General features: G+C 33.2%; 1 protein-coding gene across 2 annotated transcripts in view; it reads left to right on the top strand.

Annotated features, from left to right (window-relative positions):
- Window positions 1–24,596, top strand: part of COL19A1 (collagen type XIX alpha 1 chain) — a 389,708-nt gene that overhangs the window by 162,111 nt on the left and 203,001 nt on the right. For both annotated transcript variants that reach the window (XM_074310576.1, XM_074310575.1), the window contains 3 exons: window positions 4,502–4,555; window positions 17,545–17,598; window positions 19,316–19,351. In XM_074310576.1, coding sequence (XP_074166677.1) covers window positions 4,502–4,555; window positions 17,545–17,598; window positions 19,316–19,351 — 144 coding nt within the window. The remainder of the gene's footprint in view (window positions 1–4,501; window positions 4,556–17,544; window positions 17,599–19,315; window positions 19,352–24,596) is intronic.

Raw genomic sequence — 24,596 nt, 5'->3', positions numbered from 1 at the left:
GCATTTTGCAGACACAAACTCAAATACCTAGAGTCCTTCCCCCACTCATATATATACTACAATGAGGTATCAATATAGGAAATTAGTGGAAATGTTCATCTATTACATTAACTTAATCATATTTGCAATCTGGAGCTGCTAATATACTTATTTGATTCCTTAGTGACTTATTTAAGAAAGTTGATAGGAACTGATCTTGCAAAAATTATTTTATTACATTTTCTCTCATACTGCCCATGGAGATATAATTAAGTTAGGTTCATGTCACAAGTGAAATTAGGTGAATAATCTTGGTTCCATTCCATTTAGTTAAAAGGATTATGAACATTTTAAGACATAAATAGACTTTTTTTAGATGGATAATAAAGCCCCTGTGAGATCCCAGCCATTCAAAGCCTTACCACTTCTTGTCTCTGAATGGGGATTTGCAATAGACTTTTGTTACAGGTTCATTTTATGATTTTACAAAATAAATCAAGTCCAATTTTCTTAGCAAAGATAACTATTTTAGAGAGGTATGTGATAAAATGGAAAGGACACTGGTCTTGAAGAAATGTTTACTAGGTTTTACCAAGAGAAAAATCACCCTATCTGAGCCTCAATTTCCTCATATGTAAAATGGGAACAACATTATGCAACTTGTGAGATAAATGCCACACCAATATGCAACTTGTGAGATAAGGGCTCCATTAACTTTAAAGCACTACATCAATATTAGTTACAATTATTTCCATTGTACTTCTATCTATTCACAATATTTTAATCTATTGTTTTATTTTTAAATATTCTCAAATTGTGAAGCTAATATCACATATCTAATTAGAACATTGGAGGAATACATTCTAGGTTTTGACTCTGGCTCTTCATTTCTTTTCCGCTAACATACATTGTTGTTGTTAATACTTTTATCTGGCCCAATATTTTTAGACAAGTTTGAAATATTTTAACTTCAATAAACATACAAAAAGAGTTTTTTCAATACAAAGTAGAGCATAAAAAGCATAAAGAAAATGTAATATTTTATTTTTTAAAGGTATATTACAAATTCAACTCATCACTTGCAAAACTGTCTTGTCTATGAATTTTTCTGAACTACCTTATATATTTGTCTTTGCACTTTTTAAAATGTTTCAATGTTTTGACAGACAGATTTCTGGAAAATTTGGAAAATTTGGTCTACCTCTCAGACTTGTGGAGGAGGAAGGAATTTATGACCAGAGGAGAACTAGAGATCATTATTGATCACAAAATAGAAGATTTTGATTACATCAAACTAAAAAGTTTCTGTACAAATAATACTAATGCAAACAAGATTAGAAGGGAAGTAACAAATTGGGAAAATATTTTTAAAAACAAAGGTTCTGACAAAGGTCTCATTTCCAAAATATATAGAGAACTGACCATAATTTATAAGAAACCAAACCATTCTCCAATTGATAAATGGTCAAAGGATATGAACAGACAATTCTCAGAGGAAGAAATTGAAACTATATCCACTCACATGAAAGAGTGTTCCAAATCACTATTGATCAGAGAAATGCAAATTAAGACCACTCTGAGATACCACTACACACCTGTCAGATTGGCTAAGATGACAGGAACAAATAATGACAAATGTTGGAGGGGATGTGGGGAAATTGGGACACTAATACATTGCTGGTGGAGTTGTGAAAGAATCCAGCCATTCTGGAGAGCAATCTGGAATTATGCCCAAAAAGTTATCAAACTGTGCATACCCTTTGACCCAGCAGCGCTACTACTGGGATTATATCCCAAAGAAATACTAAAGAGCGGAAAGAGACATATATGTGCCAAAATGTTTGTGGCAGCTCTTTTTGTTGTAGCTAGAAACTGGAAGATGAATGGATGTCCATCAGTTGGAGAATGGTTGGGTAAATTGTGGTATATGAAAGTTATGGAATATTATTGCTCAGTAAGAAATGACCAGCAGGAGGAATACAGAGAGGGTTGGAGAGACTTAAATCAACTGATGCTGAGTGAAATGAGCAGAACCAGAAGATCACTGTATACTTCAACAACGATACTGTATGAGGATGTATTCTGATGGAAGTGGAAATCTTCAACATAAAGAAGATCCAACTCACTTCCAGTTGATCAATGATGGACAGAGGTAGATACACCCAGAGAAGAAACACTGGGAGGGGAATGTAAATTGTTAGCACTAATATCTGTCTGCCCAGGTTGCATGTACCTTCGGATTCTAATGTTTATTGTGCAACAAGAAAATGATATTCACACACATGTATTGTACTTAGACTATATTGTAACACATGTAAAATGTATGGTATTGCCTGTCGTCGGGGGGAGGGAATAGGGGAGGGGGGGTAATTTGGAAGAATGAATACAAGGGATAATGTTATAAAATATATATATATATAATAAAAAAAAATTAAAAAAAAAAAAAAAAAAAGAAAATTTGGAAAATTTTACGAGTGATGCAAACTAAAGTGAGCAGAACCAAGAGAACATTGTACATAGTTATAGTAATACTAAGTAACAATCGGCTATGATTGATGCTCTTCTCAGCAATACAATGATCAAAGACAATTCTAAAAGATTTATGATAGAAATTCTATCCACCTTTAGAAAAGATCCTGATGGAGTCTGAATGCAGATCAAATCATACCATTTTCACTCTTTGGTAGATTTTCCTTTTTTCTGTTTTTTTCACAATATGATCAATATGTAAATATATTTTACATGATTACACATATATAAACTATATCCAGTTGCTTATTATCTTAGGAATGAGGGAAAGGAGGAAAGGGGAGGAAGAGAAGGAGAAAATATGGAACTCAAAATTTTATTTAAAAATGAATGTTGAAAAAATGTTTTTGTCAATCATCAAATCAAATAAAATGTTTCAGTGTTCACTCAGATTCAGTGCAATATTTTGGGCATAGCTAACCATCAATAAATAATTGTTGGATTTAAATTTGAATTTAGCTCATCAGCTTTTGAAAAGTCATCCTATTCCTCTGTCTATTCAATTGTCAAGTTGGAACAATTCTTGTTATTTATTATTAATTGAAATTCTCATTAGCACTACTATCAATCAAACAGCACCTATTTGGTATTAAATACTTAACAGAGTCAAATTTGGATGAAAGATCCTAATTTATTAGTCAAAAAGAAATTCCATGTGTAAAAATGTTTGTCCTATAAATTATAAACAACATACAATAAAAGGCAACCCCTGATGCCACTCTTTATTTTTGGATTTGGTTATGAATTAAGGTGCTTTTTATTTTCAACTTAACATTTAGGTGATAGATGACCAACAGCACTTGTTATGCTTTTTCTTAACTTACTGTTCTTTTATCAGAAAAATATGTAACAGCAAGAGAATATGGGTTAGTTAGGGGTAAGGAATGACAGGTGTACAGCCATAGTATACCTGTCCACCTTAGGAAAAAGCAAAGATCTTCCACACATTGTCTGGATTCACTATGACAAATTCATGGAAAGATATGGAAAAAACACATCTAGGGTGGACAAGCATAGATGAGTTGGGATCTATATATAAAAGGAACATTCAGATTAATGAGCTCATAGATTCATTTGAGTGTTGAGCATTGATTATTTATGTTGAAGAAAACTAAACATAATACAATATGGCTTGAAAATAAAATGGGCAAAATCACAATACTTTGTCTGTATTAAGTTTCTACTCCCTAATACTTGACAGAAAATTATATTTGAAACAATTTTGATCCCAAACTCTAGCCTAGTAGATTTTATTTTACCAGATCAGAGTTTAGGTTTTAAAGTACTCCCATTTAACCTATGTATGAAACATAAACTTGAAGTGAGCTCAGCAGTTCATGACTGATAAATTGCTCTAGACAAAAATCACTTTCTGTCTTTCGTCTCTGCTATAAACACTGCACTGGGGAGTTGTACATGGTGATCACCAGTATCTAGGTCTCAAATACCTCTCTGTTTCTTTACTGGCTGTAACAACTCTCTTACTCCTCCTTTTATTTTCTGTATTTATACTGCCTTAGAGAATGGGGTTTGCACTTTTTCTTGGCAAGGCAGTTGGGGTTAAGTGACTTACCTATGGTCACACAGCTAGTGTGTATTAAGGATTTGAGCCACATTTGAATTCAGTTCCCCTTGACTCCAGGCCACTGTGCAATCTAGCTGCCCCACTACTTTTGTAGAGCTCATGGTAGAATAGTTAATACTGTGCCATTTCATATTAGGCACTTAATAAGTGTTTTTGATAATAAAGAAGATGAATGATTATAGCCTTGTATCCTTCTACTTAATTATTAACTTGCTAGTCTCTGAAACTTTTTTCTGATTCTCTGTTCCAAGAATAATCCAGTATTATTCTTTAAGGAATGTTCTTCAGGCTATTTCCAAACATAGCTGTATGTAATGAGTCACAGAACATAGAATCTAATCTTTTTTTTCTTGGTTAATATTTTAAAACATATTATTCTTAGTTTATACATTTCCTTTCCCCCTCCAGGGTGAACAGGGACAAAAGGGAGATCCAGGACAAGATGGCATTCATGGAAAAGATGTAAGTCTAACTCCAGATATTTTTACAAATATGATCTGTTTACATTGATATTTGATATATATCTAATACTTTGAGCTTTGATGACCTACCTAAAGGTCATAAGATTATAGATTAAATATTAGAAAGACTCTAGGGTTTTTATCATTGTTTCTTCCCTGTTTTATAGATGAAGCCCCCCAAAATTAGTTTGCCCATAGTCACACAAGTAAGGAGGCAGTCACAAGTTATCCAAATCCAAGTTTAGTCCTCTTAACACTATGAATCAATTATCCAATAATAAGTCTAAAGCATGAGGGCAATTATCCACATAATTCAACAAAAGCCCTACTTTCTGAGGAGGTATTTGAATTAATTACATAATTGTTTCACATTTATTGGTATGATTTGACTTTGGATGTTAAGTCTTAAAGTAAACATTACACAAGTGTAATAGCCATATCATATTCCTTTTTGAACTAATGACTTTGAAAATCCAGAGTTAAAATAAAACCAATAAAGTATTTTTTTAACAATTAGAAAGCATACAATAAAACAAAGTTTTGATTTACTGACCAGGTGTTGTTATGCAATACAAAAATAAGTTTTCTTTATAGTTTTACTTAACATTCTTTAATTAATAAATAAATGCCAATCATCCTGAGGTATGCCTTGGCACTAGACCAATATAACTCTAGAGGAAAAAATGAGGCTGGTGAGTTTTCATAGGCATTCTTCACTTAAATCAATTCACTTTCATGTCATGCCATCACCTCCCTGATACCGTGGTTCTCTTCAGGAAGGACAAACAATAATGAGTAAATGATTATTTTGAGAATGTGACTTTCAAGAGTAGAAAAATTTCTAATAATTGTGAAAAGTTCAGTGAAGTAAAATGCAAAAAAAGTTTGCTGCTTTGGAACAAGGGTTCCCAACTTCAAAATCTTGCTTTGTTCTTTATTACTTGTATGACTTTAGGCAAGAAACTTTAGCCAAAGAACAAGCATTTCTTAAACCCTTGCTATGTACCAGGTGCATGATCATTGCTATGACACAGACAAAAGTACAATAGTTCCTGCTTATATTAGTTATCTATAAGGAAAGAGACAACATTTGTATTTCATATAGACGTATACAAACATACAATGCCCCCGGGGTAAATTGATCTGGGATCCAACTGTGAACTTTTAGAGCAAGAGGAGTATAAAAGTAGTATTTTGAGATTTTGGAGATGAGTTTCTGACATCCCAAGAATCCTCCTTGCTGATTGGTTTGTTAAATTGGTTGCTGGTGGATTTTACATGGGCTTTTATTCTCTATATATCCTTGAATTTTAAAAAATAATTAGTTATTTTGTTCTGAATTTAAGAAATAAAGGAAGCATTTTTCAACATAACAGAATAGCAAAAAAGATAATTGTACATGAAATTTCAAGTTATTATGTATAACTCATTATTCTTTTTAAATATATAATAAAATTGTCATGTAAGTTTTTTCCTCCTTTTTTTTTCTTCCCTCCTTCCTACCACCCCAGGGATAGTTCCTTATTGAGCATTATTTCTACCTGAGGGTATTGGAATATGATTTTAACAATAGGCCACTTTGTTTAAACCATCTGGTTCTGAGTGATCCATTGTATCAGATGCTGAAGAGTGACTTTGAGGACTCAGATATAGATAGATAGATATACTATATATCTGAGAGTCATCTGCATTGAAATGATAATTAAAGTCATGAAAGAGAAGAGGGCACTGGACATGTTTAGGTTAGTTATATCCACAGTTAGTGGGCATTAATGCTGAAAAGGGAACTGAGAAACAACAGATATTTTTCTGAGTCTTAATTTATTGATTCATAAAGAGACTTTTAAGATCTCTTCTATCTTTGAATCTACTATCCTGTGATGGTAAGGTACTCTTCTATAATGTGACTAAATTGAAACAAGTATCTATTCTGAAGAAAGAATAAGAAAAAAGATATCTTACAAGTTCAAAGGCAAAATGGTGCAAAGGAAATGACGTAGGATTTGGTATCAGAGGACCTGGGTGCAGATCTCAACTCTCTTAATGATAGCTTCTTTGATCTTTGGGAAATCACTTCAGCTCAGTTTCCCCATTTCCTAACATGACTATATAGAGTATAGTCATACAAGCATTTCAAGATGATCAAGAAAAGCTTTTTCTTGTTCTTGTTAGTCCTTTCTCTATTTCTCTATCTCCTGTACTGATCCCCTCCCATAAAACCTTTGGTCACTTTATCTTTATTTTAAATGCTTAATATCCAGGGACATCTATAAAATGAGGGTGGGTTAAATAACCACTAAGATTCCTTCTAGTTCTAAAGCTAAGAGCTTGTACAATTTAGAGGAATAAATTTTTTAAGAGTATGATTAAAGAAGAAACAAGAGTCAGGAGGTAAGGAACTAGGAACACTTGCATAAATTTAGCAATTAGGGTAACATTCCATTGCAATTTTGGAGAGATAATATTATATCATGAAACATTAGAAATTTCAAGATATTCTTTAGAACAGATTTTTAAAATTTGCACACATGTATGTTTGTGCATATGTGCACTTGTGAGTGATGGACCCCTTTGTCAGGCTTATGAAATTTATGGACCTTATTGGAGAAAGTTCTTCAATGCATAAGATAAAATATGTGGGATTAAAAAAAATTATGCTGAAATACAATTATCAAAATATGTATTTTTGAGATATAAGTTTACAAACCAGAACTTAATAACTATTGATTTAAAATATATCAATTAAAAAGTATTTGGGGCAGAAGAGAAAGATGCTGCTATGTTCTTTTAGGTAATGTTAAATGACAAAGTAACTACAAGGTGTTTATTGTTAGGATTACTAGGTGAGAACTCAGGTTGTCTGGACAATTACAAGGTGAGAACTCAGGTTGACTTGACAGTTCTCTGGCTCAGACCTGTAAAGGGAGTTTACACCTTAGGAATCCTAGAAGGAGCAAGCTCATTGGTTGAAGTGGTTCTTCCCAGAAGCCCTTGCATTATCCCATGCCCATTCTCTGGGAGGATAAAAAAGGACACCACTGCAGAGATAGGAGAAGTCTCTGCATTACATCAGGCCTGACGGGGCTCTCTGCAGGAAGGGAAGTCACTTCTCTGGACAAGAGTTAACAGCAACTGCCTGGAGACAACGGTTCGTTACAGGAAGAAGAATCTGTCTGAGAGATTTGAGTAGACACAGCAGATCTCTTCCCAGAGAGCGATCCGGCAGCTTCTGGAGACAACAGCTCGCTACAGTTTATCTACTATAAAATTAGATATTTCCTCCATCTTTGCTAGAGAGCCAGCATGGAAAGCAAAAGCTGGCTGTTTATGGGCAAATAAAGGCCTGTGTGCCTTCCAGAAGTGTCAGGGAAACCTATTCCTTAATAAATCTGGGTGCTGAGAATAATATATGAAATAATGAATCAATGCAAAGCTTTATTGCAAGCAGTAGAGAGCAGGGAGTAAAGGTAAGAGGAAAAGGGCCCTCAAATACAACATGGATATGTATACTCACAAAGCATAACCCATGAGGGCATAACTTTGGGGAACACAGAGAGATATGGATCCAGCAGGAAGTTGGTCCTTCAAAGTGTTCTTCTGAGGGAGAAATTCTTATTCTCTGATTTTGTGCATCCCCCTAAAGTTGACTGAATTTCATATAAGGAGTCAAGGCAAAATAACATTTTGGGAGTTTATTATCAGAGAGAGGAAACAAAAAATAAACTGATGACAGACAAAATATCATTTGAGGTACACACGTCTACTAACCTTTGAAAAAATATTACTATTAGTATTTTTCCATGAAAATATTCTATAAGCTTATAGTATCACTTAAAGAGAAATCACCATGGTAGTGTCAAGACCACTAGGCTTAATCTTATAACAAAGGAGTTTAAATGATTTTTAATTCAACCCATACATGGCTGTTTACCTTTCTAAATAATATTTTGATCAAAGGTCCATCCAGCTTCTACTTAATGGGGAACCTACTATTTCTTGAGGCAGTCTTCTTTGGAGAGTGCAAATGATTTTTAAGTTTTTCCCAACATCAAACCTTAATTTGTCTCCATGAAGCTTCTAACCATTGCTCCCAGTTCTACTCTCTGTGACCAAATAAAACATATCTTCCACACCACATCCCTTTAAAACTTTGAAGACAACTGTCCTCCAAGTATTTTCTTCTCTAAGCTTATATCCACAGTTGTTTCCAAAAAACTCTTAAGACACGGATGCAAGGCCTTTTGCCATTTTGGTTATACTCTTCTGGAAGCTCTCCATCTTGTCAATATCCTTAAAACTTGATACCCGGAATTAAAGATACTCCAGTTGTGATCTTACAAGGGCTATCCATTTTCTTCCTGAAACCAATACCTGTCCAATGAATCCCAAGTTCACACAAACTTTTTTGATGAACACATCCTAGTGTTGACTCACATTGAGCTTGCAATCCACTGAAATGCCCAGTTCTTTCTCACAGAAATGATTATTTTTAAACTCTACCTTTCCTACACTGTATTTTTGAGGTTGTTTCCAAGTATAGGATTTCACATTTACCCATATTGGATATTATGTAATGTTCAGCTCAGTGATCTTGCCTATAAAGATCTTTTAAATACTAATTCTGGCATGCAATGTACCAGTTATCTCTTCCAGCTTGATATTATTTGCAAACATGATGAATATTCTACCATTAATAAAGATGTTAAACAGCACTGAGGCAAGCACAAGAGCTTGGAACACCATATGAGAGACCTATCATCAGAACAACATTGAATTATTTTAAAATGTATTTTGTACATTTTAGGCATTGAATTTTTAATCACTATTCTTTTAATTCCTGCCATTAAACAAGTTCAAAATCCATTTCATTGTAATACTATATATCCTATATCTCTACATGTCTTCCAGAAAAAATATTTTATCAAATGTTCTACTAAAATCTAGCTAAGATCTATGCCCTTTTCTTGTTCTACTAGTTTAACAGTACTATTAAGGGAAGTACTATTAACTATAATCTTAGTGTAATATGACCTGTTTGTTTTGTTTTTATTTTTTGCTTTTTTTCCTGAGGCAATTGAAGTTAAGTGACTTGACCAAGGTCACATAGCTAAGAAGTGTTAAGTGTCTGAGATCAGATTTGAACCCAGGTTCTCCTGACTTCAGGGCTGGTACTGTATTCACTGCGCCATCTAGCTGCTCCTTATGACCTGTTTTTAAGAAGTTTTATGGGTTCTGTAACCACTATTTCCTTTGATAGCTGTTTATTATCTTTTTAGTGGAATTTTATATGATTTTCCAAGAATCAAGATTAAATCCACTGGACTATTGTTTGCAGACTTTTTTCTCTTATCTTTTTTTAAATGAGAAAAATATTGTCCCTTTTCTACATCTACAGTATATTTTCCATTTTTCTTGATCTTAAAAATATCACTGTAAGTCACCATTCACATCTGCCAGTTCTTTCAGTCCCCAGGAATTTAGTTCATCTGGGTTACCTGGCAAATGTATCAATTGCAGAAAGCTACTCAGTTGGTATCTCAATAATTATCTTGAGTATTAACTTTCTTTTAGCTATTTTTATTCTATCTATTCCAGTGAAAATGTCATTCACCTTGATTGTAAAAGAAGAATTTGAGAATGAGTTCTATCTTATCTATTGTCTGTTTTCATCATCCCATCCAATCCAAGTGGCAATCAATTCCATCACATCTTTGAACTTCCTCTTGGCTTCAACACAGCTTAAGAAACCTTTTTTGCTGGGTTTGTATCACACATTTAATATTTCTTACTTGTGTGATTTTTAAACTCTGAGAATCAGTTTCTTCTTCCATAAAATGATGAAATTTGACTAAATCATCTATAAGGTTCCTTCCAGTTCTAAATCTATTATCTATTTTATGGTCCTTAACTTTCCTTACCAGCAACAGCTCATTCTAAATTTTGCTAAACCAAATTTTTTTAAACAGTAATATGTCCTAATTATATTCATTATTACCTACTTTTTATTCCACATTTGTATGGATCTTTTTTTTTAATCTGAATTAGTTGGTGATTTCCCTGTGCATTCATTCCCTGTGCAAAAGAAAAATCTTATTTCCCCTCATCATTTAAATTCTTTCCCTTTCTGCCTTCTGCTATGAGAGTTTCCCATCACTCCTGGGCTAACTTGCCTTATAGAATTTTAGATGACACTAGAAGCTATCCTTCTTCTGAACACTTTGGAATTTGCTTTCTAAAAACCAAAGGTGCTTGTCAGATTATGCCCTTATTTCCTTTTTCTCCATTACAAACTCTAGAAGGAATCGTCACTTCTTCCTAATGTTCCAATTATGGTACTCCAGCAACCATTTCTTTCCTGTTGGTGTAAATCCTTGTTGTTCCTACATTCTTTGAATGATAAATTACCAGTAAGGTAAGTCAAGAAGGTATTAACTGCCCTACTTTTACAGAGAGAGTTCCAGCAAAATGTGTGGATAATTGGAGTCCCTAGTGCCTTCTAGAGCATAATTGTGTGCCTATTTTGAAATCTCTTTTCCAAACACCTCATCTCTTTCAGCTTTTGTTCAATCTATAGTATATTTTGATGACAAAATCAATTGTTTCTTCCTCCATTTTCTCTCATTCAAATATTCTTTGTTGTGCTTTCCCTATCTCTGCCTTCTATATTTCCTTACCAACAATATACTCCCATCCTCCTTTCAAACCACGTCTCAGATACTAGATACGTGAGCTTGGGCAAGTCATTTTATCTTGTTTGACCCAATTTATTCATCTGTAGAATTAATTGGAGAAGGAACTGTCAAACCATTCCAGTATCTTTGCCAAGAAAATCCTAAATGTGGTTATGAAGAGTCAGACTTTACTGAAAAAATGACTGAACAACATTTAGCCATGGATTTTATTTCTGGCTCCTTTTTGATTTTTTTTCTCCTTTTAATATCTCTGGATATCTCAAATTCTATTTTTGTTACTTAATTTTAGCTATTTTTTATGATATTTAGGCAATTTTTCCCCTCTCCAAAGCTGTTTTGTTTTTAAGTCCTTTTGAATATTTTTTCAAGACATAAAAGAAAATGCACTTCTATCAGTCTTTGTTAGTTATATTGGTATTATTATATCTATTATATTCTATTATATCTAGATTTAAAGCCATTGTCCACAAATCCAAATCCTCTGCTTAGACACCACTTTGTTATCCACTGCTCACTTCCCGTTTTGTTTTTCTCTCCTCTGATTCCATTGTCCTCAGTGGACAGCAGTGAGGAAAACATAATCTCTGGTATTGTAGCCTTTAGTTTCCTGACCAAGATTTAATAATTTTTGTCAATACTTGTTAGGCTCTTTCTGGCAGTGTTATTTGTATCACTTCTGGTGATGTAAATCATCCAGAAGTTGGTAGCACTTATTATTTTGATAAGTGTTAGGAAGTTCTGATATGTCTTGCATTCATGCTGTCGAAGGACAGCTAGAAGTTCTTTGTTGTTATTATCAGGCTGAAAAATAGCTGCCTTAGTGCTGGTGAGCAGGGAATCATTAACTACCACTATTCTTAACTTCTTTCTCTAACCCTTGCTGCATGTTCTCTCACCTATTAGCTTTTATGGCTTTATTGTAGAATTATTTGGAGTACAAGCAGCTGCTTTCTCTTCTCAGAACAGCTTAGTTCCTATATAAGTTATGACTATTTTTGTACATCTTTTATCTTTTGTACTGGACTATAGACTCATTAAGGACAGAGAATATTATTTATATTTGAATCTACCTCAGCATCATCATAGAATCTTTCAAAAAGTCAATAATCAGTACATCTTTTTTCTACTTAAATGAACCAAATTTCTATAACTTAGGAAACAATAGGTGATAACAATCCCTAAAGGCTGAATCTCATTGTTCAGCCTTTTTGGCTGAATAAAGTATATTAGGTATAGTTTTGACTTTTTTGGTTTTTTTCAAAATGATTTTAATAGGCATTTGAATATGTCATTAAGTCAACTTTATTGTGGAGTAACATGAAATAAATTATTTCCATCAAAGAAATGTTGAGAAGTCAAAAAAAAATGAAATCATTCTAGATACAATAATGAATTCCATTTCATTATTAACAGACATCATTGCTTTTCAGAAAATTTAAGTACGCTGCTATGGATTAAGTTAACTATACAAATCATCACATTTAGTTTCATTTTTCATATCATTATTAGTCCCTTTAAAATTCATTCCTTTGCCCAACTGATGTTTCTGAAATAATCAGGTTAATCTGCTGATACCATTTTAATCTATACTATTAAATACAGAAAAATTACAAATACATGAAATCAGAGCTTTCCCCTGGTGGCAGCTGCTATTATATTGCTGTGGAGTATTAGTCAAAAGAATTAACCATTTTGAACAAACAGCTTAAATTATTTTTCCTATATTCTGATCTTTTTATAAAATATACCACTTTCCCAATCCCAAAAGATTAATATCATAGTCTAACTACCATTTAGATTCTAAATAGAATATAACCATTCCTTTCTCTATGAGAAGTCACAGTTCTTCTTAACATAAAAAGTTAATTGTTGTATTGGTTTTTTTTAAGAATCCTCACATATGTAAATTTTATGAAAAAATGTGATTGTAGGTATCTACTTTTATCAGGAATAACTCTTCTATTTGCTTCTTAGTCTGTTTTATTTTCCTCTTTATACTTTATTATCAGTTCTGTGCTTCTTTCCCACCCTTTTAGCACTTTCCATATCAACAATAACTACTGATAATAATACTTATTTGGCATCATAAGAAAGATATAAATAGAAGAGCATTACCAATCTATTTGGGGGGTACTAGGTGGAATAGTAGGTACAGTGCTGGACTTGAAGACTCATCTTTCTGAGTTAAAATGTGGCTTCATATCGTTAATGTCCATGTAATCCTGGACAAGTCACGTATCTCTCTTTGCCTCAGTTTGCTCATCTTTAAAATGAGCTGGAAAATGATATGACAAACCAATCAAATATCCCTGCCAAGAAAACCCCAAATGGGGTCACAAAGAGTCAGACACGAATAAAAAATAACTGAACTACAACTGATCTGTTTCTCAGACCCAATTATAGTGCCCAAATCAATCAATAAACTGATAATTATTAAGCATCTATTATGTATCAACACCATATTTCTATATCATAGAAAAAATTGGTCTACAGTTGCTTACTCTAATAGACAAAAAAGGAAGCACTGACAAGTATAATTTTCTCTTTAATTTTATTACACAAGAACTAAAAACAAGTTATTATAAAAATACCCATTAAAATGAAGGCAGACTATGAAACAAAAATTTTACTAACACTCTCATTTCAGTTGGATCGGTAAGTAAGTCCTGAATATGTTATAGAGAAAAGAATCTTAAATGTTTACCTGGAACAATAAACATCCACAATAACAACATGTGACTCTTAAATTCAGCAAGAATTGTTATAAACTAGATAGGTAATTTGAGTAACTTAAATTATTTAGAGCTAGCTAATGATGAATCCCCTGCAGTGGTCAAATTATTCGAAATTGTACTACATTCCATTGAGCAGGAATCAAGGATCATATTTTTCCAATTATCACTTCATTTGAATATATGCATCTACTTCAGTAGCTTTGTTGTTTGCACTAATTGGTACCTAATTTTATTTGCTTCTTGTATATAGGAGCTAAAAGTAACAGGACATTTTTGAATCTCCCCAGTGTAATTTAAACTACTTAAATAGCCATTCTTTACTTTTCATATTTGAATTCCCAATGCCTCACATTATGTCTGTCTGTGAAGGAAACACTTCATAAATGGTTTGGGGATGTTAGTCAGAAGCTATGACTGACTGGCTAATGCAGGTATTTCAGTGAGAGAGCAACCATTTTGGGCAAATAGCCTGAATTATTTTTTCCATCTTGTGATCTTTAACAAATATAGTACAAAATAGCAACTTTCACAAATTCAAAAGATTAATATCATAGTCTAACCACTATTTGAATTCTGAGAAGAACAACAATACACTCAAATGCTTGTTGAGTTATCCATTGAATCCCATTTTACTTGGGAATTATAGGGCTAAGCATGAACAAAATTCAGCTCTCTTAATTCAAAGCATTTCTGCCCTTTTCTTGATAATGACAAATGAGAGACAAAGCAATAGAGATTTTTCTGAGGGATTCTGTGTTATTGATGAAACAAATACACCCTTGTATCTGTAAGAAATGGAGATTTCTAAGGAGTGCTAGCTATGTCATTGAAGGAATTTGCACATCCTTGCATCTGTAAGAACATGGCCAGGAGCAATGAAAGGACTCTGTGCCCATGAAATAGCTGCCAGCTGCCCATTGCCAAAACACATGTTTCATAAAGGGAAATGAAAAATACTCTGCTTTCACTGATGTGATTCTGAAGAAGAATCATCAACAAAAGCCACTGAGATTTGGATTTCTTCTGAATAGCATTAAGCTTGGTACCAATAGCAACAGTGGCTATTGAAAGGAAATTACAACAACAGCAATTTCACATTTATTATCATGCTTTGAGGTTTGCAAAACTATTTCATAACTACTATAAGAAGTAGGTGGTCTGGAAGAAAATGCTATGGTAAACCAACTTTTTAAAAAATTCTCACAAAATGTGTACTGGCATTAGTTGAGAGGACTTTTTGGGAATGGTCTCTAATCTACAATATTCCCTCTGAGGAATGTTTGGGAATGGAGAAAGGCTTGTTCTCAGGGTTGTCCCTAACTTTTTCCCTAAATACTAAAAAGTAGAAACACATGAAGAAAACAAAATAAACCAAAAAATTCTGAAATTGATTATTGCTATTGTTCACATGACTCATGGTATAGCTGAAAGAGCTATCTTAGGATCAAATGTCCTAGGTTCACATTCTATTTCTATCATTAACTACTTGAACAATCTTGGTTAATGTATATAATTTCTCTGGACTTCTCAGTTTCCTGATCTGTAAAATAGATGGATTAAACTAGATAGCCTTTAAGCTGGCTCTAAACTTTATCATCCAGATGATACATGTCAATCATTGTGAATTTGCCTAAATTATATAAGCTTTTGGGCAAGTAGACAGAATCCCAAAGTATGATTTTAGATATTTTTCTAATATATGTCTATGTATTCATAGAATGCTTTGTGCCTTTATAAATATGAAAAGATTTTTTGTGTATCATTTGAATCTTTCTGAGATTGTGGGTAGGATGGAGTACTATTTTTAAAGTCCCAAACTGACATTATTTTAAATCCATATTACAACAATATAGCACTTTTCCCCTTGGATTTTAATAAGCACAGAGACAGGAATGAATGAGGAATCAAAATGTTCTATTGGTATGGAAAAAAGGAAATCTAGTCATGGACTATGAGGATGAAGGGTAACTGATTTTCTCAGCATTTCATTCTGTAACTCAGTCACTTTTGCTGTCTCCCTTAATTGGGGTATCTGCACATTTTTCTTATTTTTTGGGCCCAATAGTCTTCAATGAATAAAATGTGTACTTTTTTAAAAAATTAGTCATAATAACTAATTGCAGGAATGCCATGGCTTTCTTTCTCAGAGGTTCAGAACCTTTTGTGACCATCTTTGAGCACAAGAATTGTATTAAAAAGAATTTTCTAGGACTCTGGAGGTGAGGGAGAACACTGAACTTTGACAATAAAACATAAATTCTTCAAACATTGTAGTTTTCCTTATGGATTTTTTTTTCACTTCCTTTCTGTTTTTCCTTGAGAACGTCAAAATGTATAAGGAAGAACTGTAGCTAATGAATCTTGTCTAGGAAAGTAGTCATAAGACACAAATTATCCATAGCCAATTTGAGCCTTAGTTTTATCTATGCTTTTTGAATCCTTAGAGTATTGTTAAGTCTGCACCTGCCTCAAGCAGGGTCATTTCAATTCTCTAATTTTCTTTTTTCCCCTCCCAATTCATCACTGGTTTCTATATTGAGTGACTCCAGGTGCTGGCATTTGGCATTATTCATTCACCTGGAATTTGCAGGGCAGTAATAGCTAAAGCCCTCTGGCTAGCACAGTATGGTGCATAGATCTATATGCTACATTGTGTGATTTTCCAAGTATTTCTTTTATTCCATTATTGTCCCTTTCCAGCCTATAGTGTAATATTAAGGATGAAGAAAGATTCTTTTTCCTATTTATCACAGACTCAGTGTGTGTCTATCCACCTCTGTTTGTTTACCCCATGAATGCATTCAGCCATGGTACTGATCTCCTTCAGTGAAATCTATTGTTATATCTCTGAAAGCTGTCATTTCTGAGCCAGATCAACTGAATACCCATTAAAATGCCCCAAAGCCTGGAAAAATGCATGAAAATATTCATCTGATAGATTTTCACTGTTTTATGTTGCTACACTTGATATCTTTGCAAATCCAAGTAAGGAAGGCAAAGGTAGATAGGGCTTAAAGACATGGCAGCTTAAAAAAATCTAAATCAGGAAAGTGATTTTTTTTTGCTTCCATTTTGAGGGTTGTGAGAGAGTGAATCTTTCTTCCCCCTCTTCCCTACCCCCTCCATATTCTGGTTTCTAGATAGAACTGCAAAAAAAGCTTTTGATTTAACTCTTGAATTTTTGGCAAGCTTAATAAAGGCCAAATCAAAGCTAAATCAGGGGTATTTACAGCATCCACAAATTTAATCTAAAGTGGATACTTAAAAGCTCATATAGTTCTAAATGATGTGCTTCCAGATGGTGAATTAATGTAATTTTAGCAGGAAGTGAAGTTGCACAAATATGCAGTATTTGGATCACTCACTGATTTAATGTTTCTGTCCCCACCATAGCCCAGATGTTTCCGATCATTTTAGTACCAGTTGTCTCTACCTCTCCCCTTGCTGTGAACTGAGAAATCAAGTTTGGGAATTTAGTCAATTCTGATTTATTTCATTACTAATTGTGTTAATAATGGCAGTTTGCTATATGTTATTTACAAAGATCCTTTCCTTTTGTACAGGGTTTGAAAGGTGACTTGGGTCCTCCAGGTCCACGTGGTCAGAAAGGAGAAAAGGTATTGTATTTACCCAAAGAAATGTTGAAAATAAATAAATGAAAATCTTTGCCCTAACACACATATGCACATCCCTTTTCCCTCTTCTCCCCAGAAATTAATTTTCATTAAGAGTGTATTAAACTATCAAATGAATCCTAAAATTTACCAATAGCTTTTAAAAATACACAAACAAGAAATACTTTCTGGATCATTTTCATATTTCTCTGAAAACAATTAACATGCTAACTCTCGCTCACTATCAACTTGTATTGGTTTACAACAGGGTCATCCCCTCAGCTTGCTTGACAGCAGTAGCTGTTATATCATCACACTAGGTGAAACCTCCCAAGGCAACTGTGGGAACAGTGCCAGTAGCAATGAGGTGTGTGTCTGAAGGTGAAGCAGGTGGTTGTCAGGGGGAGATAACTAACTTTGCTCCGCAGATTGCTCGCTCCATTTATCCCCACTCTTCCTCATTAACTATCCTGTAATGGCATATTGGCAATGACTTTGAAAGAAGAATAAAGAAAAATTTAAAAGCAAGCATTAAACTGAGCAAGGTCATTGGTCTCAACTTTTTAGACAGTAGCCATTTAACAGCTTTCTGATGATAAAAGGATACATACATCTGTATCTTGTCTTCTATTCTCAACATTGTTTCTTTCTAGAGTCCATGAGTTCTTCCTTGTTAAAAGATGAATAACTTTAAAATTTTGTTCCTGAAAGCTGATTTTAGAGTATTTGATGTCTTTTACCTACTGGGAAGTTACCGTTTTACAAGGTCCAAAAATGAACACTACATATATAGCTGAGTTCTGTTTTCCTAATTTGGGAATATCATATACCAGTTTACCATTTCTCTTTCTGAATTACTTTGCTTGCCCAAATTATGGCCAAGGCCGAGCAACGATATCTGCTTCTCAAATCTCTATTATTTCAGTGCTCTAATTATTAGAATGAAAGCACTGAAGATTAAAATAAAATGTTGTATTGTTGAGGTTAATAAAAGTCATCCCTTGCTATTTCAATTTAAGCAATCCATCTTTCAGATACTCAAAGATATTCAAATATTTAAATAGATTGTCAAATGAGAAGTCCCTCCAGTGAGTAAGATTGCAACCCATCCATTTTTCAGAAACTTCACACAAATTCCACATATTTCTTTAGTTCACTAGATACACCTGGTTATCTGAATTTACTCGAAGGTCAATGAAACAAGTTAAATATTTATAATTTCTATAGATTTATAAAGCTGCTTGCCCTGATATTCTTTAGAAGAAGCAGCAGGCCACATTCTTGCAGCTGGGAGGCATAAAGTGGGTGGAGCCACTTATTATTTCTGCTGATCCTAATACTAACTTTGCATCAGGAAAATTATCTGCTGCTGTGACATTTCCCAGCTGCCCTGTTGGCAAGCCACCAGACTTGAAAAGATATTCATTCTAATTTTGGATTAGCAGACAAAAGATTAGAAAATTAGATTATTTTGGTTGCTTTGAAACCTGTCTTTCTGCTGTAAAAAGAATGTGGGTATGAAAGGTGATTTTTATATTGTGGGAGGGAGTAGGAACATAATACAATTTTCATGCTATACAGTACTTTCTTGAGATGAGATACTGTTTTTCATAACTGCAAAATTGATATTATATATGGTTATTGGTTCCAACTATTTAGGAGAATAAAAATGTAAATAAAAAGATGGTAATTGTGATTTCCCCCTCTTTTGTTGTTTTAGGGAGAAATAGGACCTCCAGGACCACCATCCTTAATTGTAAGTAATTGTAAAAATCAAAATACAAATTTAAAAGAGAAATCCCCAAATATTTTTCACCAATTTTTTATCCATACTACACTACTAATATACTTGGAACTAAAATCATAATTTTAGAGGAAATAACTTTATTAATAAGTCAACAAATGCCCAAAAGAGACAAAGAACTTTCCCAAAGTCACAGTTTGTTGGATGGTACCAGACTAGGTGTTAAAAATTATAGATTGTAATTCTCAATTCACTTCTTTATATCTTACATGCTATGCTATAGAGATTATTTTCATAAGATTTTATTATTTTACTATAATTTAAAAACACATTTAATGTAGTATATACAAATGGAAGCATCATAGTTTACCTTTACTGGCACAAAAATAAGTTTTACAGAAATACAGATTTCCAAAAGTGAAAGAAAACCATTTAAACTATCTGATTGTTGCTTAGAATTCTAATATATTTTGTGGTATTTTTTTTTGCAAAAAGTAGATTTTAAAATTTCTTTTTATTATTATTTTTTACTTAAAGTTTTTTTTAATCTTCAAAACATATGCATAGATGGTTTTCAATATTCACCCCTGCTAAATAAAGCCTGTGTTCTGATTTTTTCTCCCTCCTTTTCCCCCACTCTCTCCCCTAGACAGCAAGCAATCCAATATATGCTAAACATGTGCAATTCTTCTATATGTGTTTTTAACATTTGTAAATTAATGTACAAAGCTGTAGCATTTTGCAAAATAATTTATGAGAAAACAGATAATGGATCTATAATGGAATTATTTTATAATTAAGTAGTACATTATTTACTTATTAAGTGTGGAATCATAACTGTAGATATTTGGGGGGTACTATTTATATTATAGACTTTCTGGGTCTACAAAGGTTAATATTTAGTTTAAAATTATTGGTCTATGAATTACTTATTCTGCCTAATTATATTCTGCCAAGTTATAAAAGCAAATGGCAATTGTTTGAATCAAGTTTTTTTTTTTTTTAAGATCAATTGTAGCTATAATTTTCTGATGCTGACATTATTTATTTATTCATTCAGTTTATAAAAATGGTGCCCTCTAGGTGAAAGTATTCAATTTAAAACAGTCAATTAATATACATAGAAAGAGCAGCAGCATTTAAGAGCACATATTAACTATTTCAAGTTATCAGTTTTAAAGTGCCAGCCCATCAGGAAGGTCAAGTTAAAAGAATGTCTTGTACTATTGTGAACTGGGACTCTGTCCCATCAGGAAAGGGCAGGAATTCCAAGGACTAATAAATGATCCTGTGACTTTGACAGAATTCATATTTCTTCTCTAAAGACCCATTGTGGGCTACATTCATTAATATATGAATTAATATAGTCTTTACAACCTCTCTGACATGAATGGCATGTATTTTTATTCATAGATAGAGAGACTGTGTTGAAAGTATGTAATATACCTAGGAATACTAAACAAATGAAGCTTTGGGACTTTAAGCTTTGGTTTTAGAGCAGGCAATACAAACAATCCATTTAAGAAATCACTTTGGATGTGCATTATTTGAAGTTAACTTTTGAAAATGTTTTAATATTCAGATTTTAAATTATTATACGGCCACTTTCTTGTTCAGTGCCATTTTCAAGTTATTAAAACAGAATTTTCCCACTATAGATTTGATAAACCCTAAGACAAAGTTAAGCTAGAACATGGCTAGAAATCAAAAGAATTGTCTGTTATTGTAATTTTAACATGAACAGAACAAGAAAAATACATGTTGAAAAACTCTAGTTTCTGTTAAGTTTTCATCTATTATGCTTAGGGACTGGAGTTTCAGTTATGGTCTTATTTGTTAACATCTGTACCCTGTGCCCTGTTCCCTGTACCCTGTTAAGATCTGTGCCCTGTTCCTCAAATCCTATAACCTCTCCATGGCATTTGTACACTACTTTGTCATAATAAATTTTTGTTTTTGTCATTTACATAGAGAAAAAATAAACATTCTCATTTAACAAGCACTTTATCCCATAGCCCAGAAATGTTACTGAAGCACCTACATTAAAGAAAAGATTTTTAGCAAATGCATATCATTCTGATGTCTACAATAGCTGGGATGAGCTTTTAAAACAAGAATTAGACGGTTTGATCTGAGTACCTTACTTTAAGACCTTCCTTAAGGATTTGATGAGTGCTATTGAAACTCAGGTAACAAAGTACATGTATGAAGTCAGCTTATAAAAAAAATGAAAAAAAAAAAGAACTTCTTTCTAGCTAATTCCTATAAGTGTCTCTTGTGGGCACTTTCTATGGCATAGTGATACAGGCCAAAATAGGCATTGTTGAAAAAAATCACATTTATCTTTAAAACTTTCCAACCTTATCCCTACAGAACTTTCTCCAGTTATCCCATAGCATTCATGAATCTTTATATGACAGGTAGATTTTAAGAGAGAATCTGGGAGATTGATCCACTGTATGAATTCCATGATAGTTTAGATAGAAGCAATGCTCTAATAAAAGCTAATGTTTTGTGCTTCTTTCATATTACTCTAATTGTAGCATTTATATTATTTTTCTCCTGACATTTAAAAAGCCATCACCAGACATAATAAATTTCAATTCCATGGCTTGCTTTCTATCGATTTTATTTTGTTTCTTCAATAAATTTCTATTGATGTATTTTTTTTGACATCACCAACTTTCCCCCCCCCATTATTCCCTAGAACTATTCAACAAGCAATCAATCAACTAGCATCTCTTAACTACTATGTACCAGGTATTTTTGTCTAATCCCCTTGCAGAGACTCATTTCATATTTTACATATATATATATATATATATATATATATATATATATATATATATATATATATTTAAAGGCAAAAAAGAATGTGAAAGAAAATTAGCAAAGCTGATCAATAATTTGGTAAAGTCTAAAAATATATACAATATCTACACAGTGATTTTAAAATCTTAATTCTCCCTAAATATAGTATGATTTTACTTAATAACTCTTAAAATTGTTGTGCTATGTTTGTGTCAATGGTCTCCAGTACAATAAAGTTCTAGTATTTTATCATATTTTTTTTTTGGTCAGGATACTGATTTGAGGCTCCTGAAGAAAGGCAGGGATTGTTGCTGAAATGACATAGTTGGCTAAATATCCCTCCGTCTCTCTTCCCTGTTCCCCCTTTGGCATCTACAGCTTAAGCCAGTACATGTCCTGTCAGAGCAGTGACAGATGAAGGAAGGTAGTGTAGCCATCTCTCTTATAAAGTATATAAAAAGTATTCCGCTTGACATCTGATCTCTTGCTTTTAGTTCTCAGGAAAGTGACTGTCCATCTATGTTCCTTTGGCTCTGTACTTTTGGGGAGTAATAAAGTACTCATCCAGATGGCACCAAATGTTTACATAAAAGCCAAGGGTTAAGTCAGTCATTTGCAGAAGTACCTTAGACTTGCTTACTAAACAGATATTTGAAATGCCAGTTCTTGAAGCCATAGACAAATCCAGCTCAAGTTAGAATTAGGCATGAGATGGAGTGTAGCTTCCCCCCAGAGGAAATTACATTACATGCTACAAGTCTAAACAGGCTTATAAGGCAATTCTCAGCTGGTCATTCATAAAACAAGTGACTACCTTAACAGGCCAATGCTTGAAAGCACAAAAAAAGTTGCTAATTATTTAGATAAGTAAAATATTGACATGCTTTCTTTGTAAGGAGTTTGAGGCCTAATCAATAAATTTAAGAAAATAACAATCAAAAATAGACCAAGTGATGATTTAAGGACAAAACAACTAATTCACTGAATTTTAAACCCATAGCTCTTTATTTCCATGTAATGATTTTTGTACCCCTTTGCCCGGGCATCTGTGTCACAATGGATATTTTGGGGAATGTCATGCTCGTTACAATTTAGTCAAATACAAGCATTTTATGAGTTTAATGTGGAATTTCAGTTCGCACACAGAAGTCTAAGATAATTTCTTCATTGAATCATAGATTAATATCAACTCCTACCCTTTTACTCTTTAACATCACTTAAAACATGCTGGCCACAATGTTTTAGAAAACTATTTTATTAAAAAGAAAGTTAAACCATAGAGCATTATATATTTGTGTAGCATTGTTGAATTTAGGAGTTGGGAGATGCAGTGACCATCTAATCAAACCCATACCCAAAAGAAATCTTTACTATCACATAATTGACAAATGCTCATTCTACTCATTAAGTGCTTCAACAGTCCAAGGACAGGGAACCTACCACTTCTTGAGACAACCCATTCACACTATTGGACAACTGTTAGTAAGTTATTTTAGACATTAAGTCCAAATCTTTTATACTTTCCAATCATCTGTAGGATAACCCCCCAAGCAAGATTCCTATGTTCTGAATCTAGTTTGTCTTTCCAATTTTATCTCCTACTTCTTCCCTTTCCAAATGCTATTATTCAGCCAACCAGATTATTCTCCATTCTCTACTGATATAAAGTCCTATAATTTTCTGTGAATTTGCCTAGGATATTTCCTGGAATTGTCCTCATTGCAAAGATTTCTTATGAGTCTTTTCCAACGTAACGTATGGGTCCCAATGTGAAGGATTTTCTTATAGTATGGGTCCCAGGAAATTCACTGCCTGCTTCCACCAGCTTCTACTGTTCTTAGCAATGGCTTTAGCCAGGTTTTCTAAACTATTTAGGGTATTTAGAATTCTCTTTGCATGCTAGTCAAAAATTTTCTCCTATTTGGTCAATGGTTGCAGTTCTTTCCTGTAAAACTTATACCTCTGGAAATCAAGTGCCAGTCCAGAAATTTTCTCTTATTAAGATTTGTTCCATATGCCCATAGTTCACTGACTGCATATATAAATGCTCACCTCAGAAAAGGGATTTAATATCATTATTACAGAGTAACTCTTTTCTCTGCCTTTTAGACTTCTCATATAAGAACTAGCTCATCCCTACCTTGCCATTGTCTCTATTTGCTCAGGATGGGCTACAGTTTACTTCATTTTTATTGTTCTTTCAAACTTGACAGAGGATCTTGTTCTTCCAGGCCACCTTGGTTCATAGAATCACAGAAGAAACCTTGGGCATCATTAAATTTCAATTTCCTTATTTCATAAATGAGGAAACCAAAACCCAATATCCTACAGATAATAATTGTCAGTGTTGGGATTCAAACCTAGGTCTTCTAGTGCCAAATCCAGTACTGTTTCTATTTGCTTCCTAATGCCTTCACATGAGATATGCAGCATGTTATAAAATGAA

Source organism: Sminthopsis crassicaudata, chromosome 4, assembly GCF_048593235.1.
Source record: "Sminthopsis crassicaudata isolate SCR6 chromosome 4, ASM4859323v1, whole genome shotgun sequence".
Lineage (NCBI taxonomy): Eukaryota > Metazoa > Chordata > Mammalia > Dasyuromorphia > Dasyuridae > Sminthopsis > Sminthopsis crassicaudata.
This window is presented reverse-complemented; position numbering and strand designations above follow the sequence as displayed.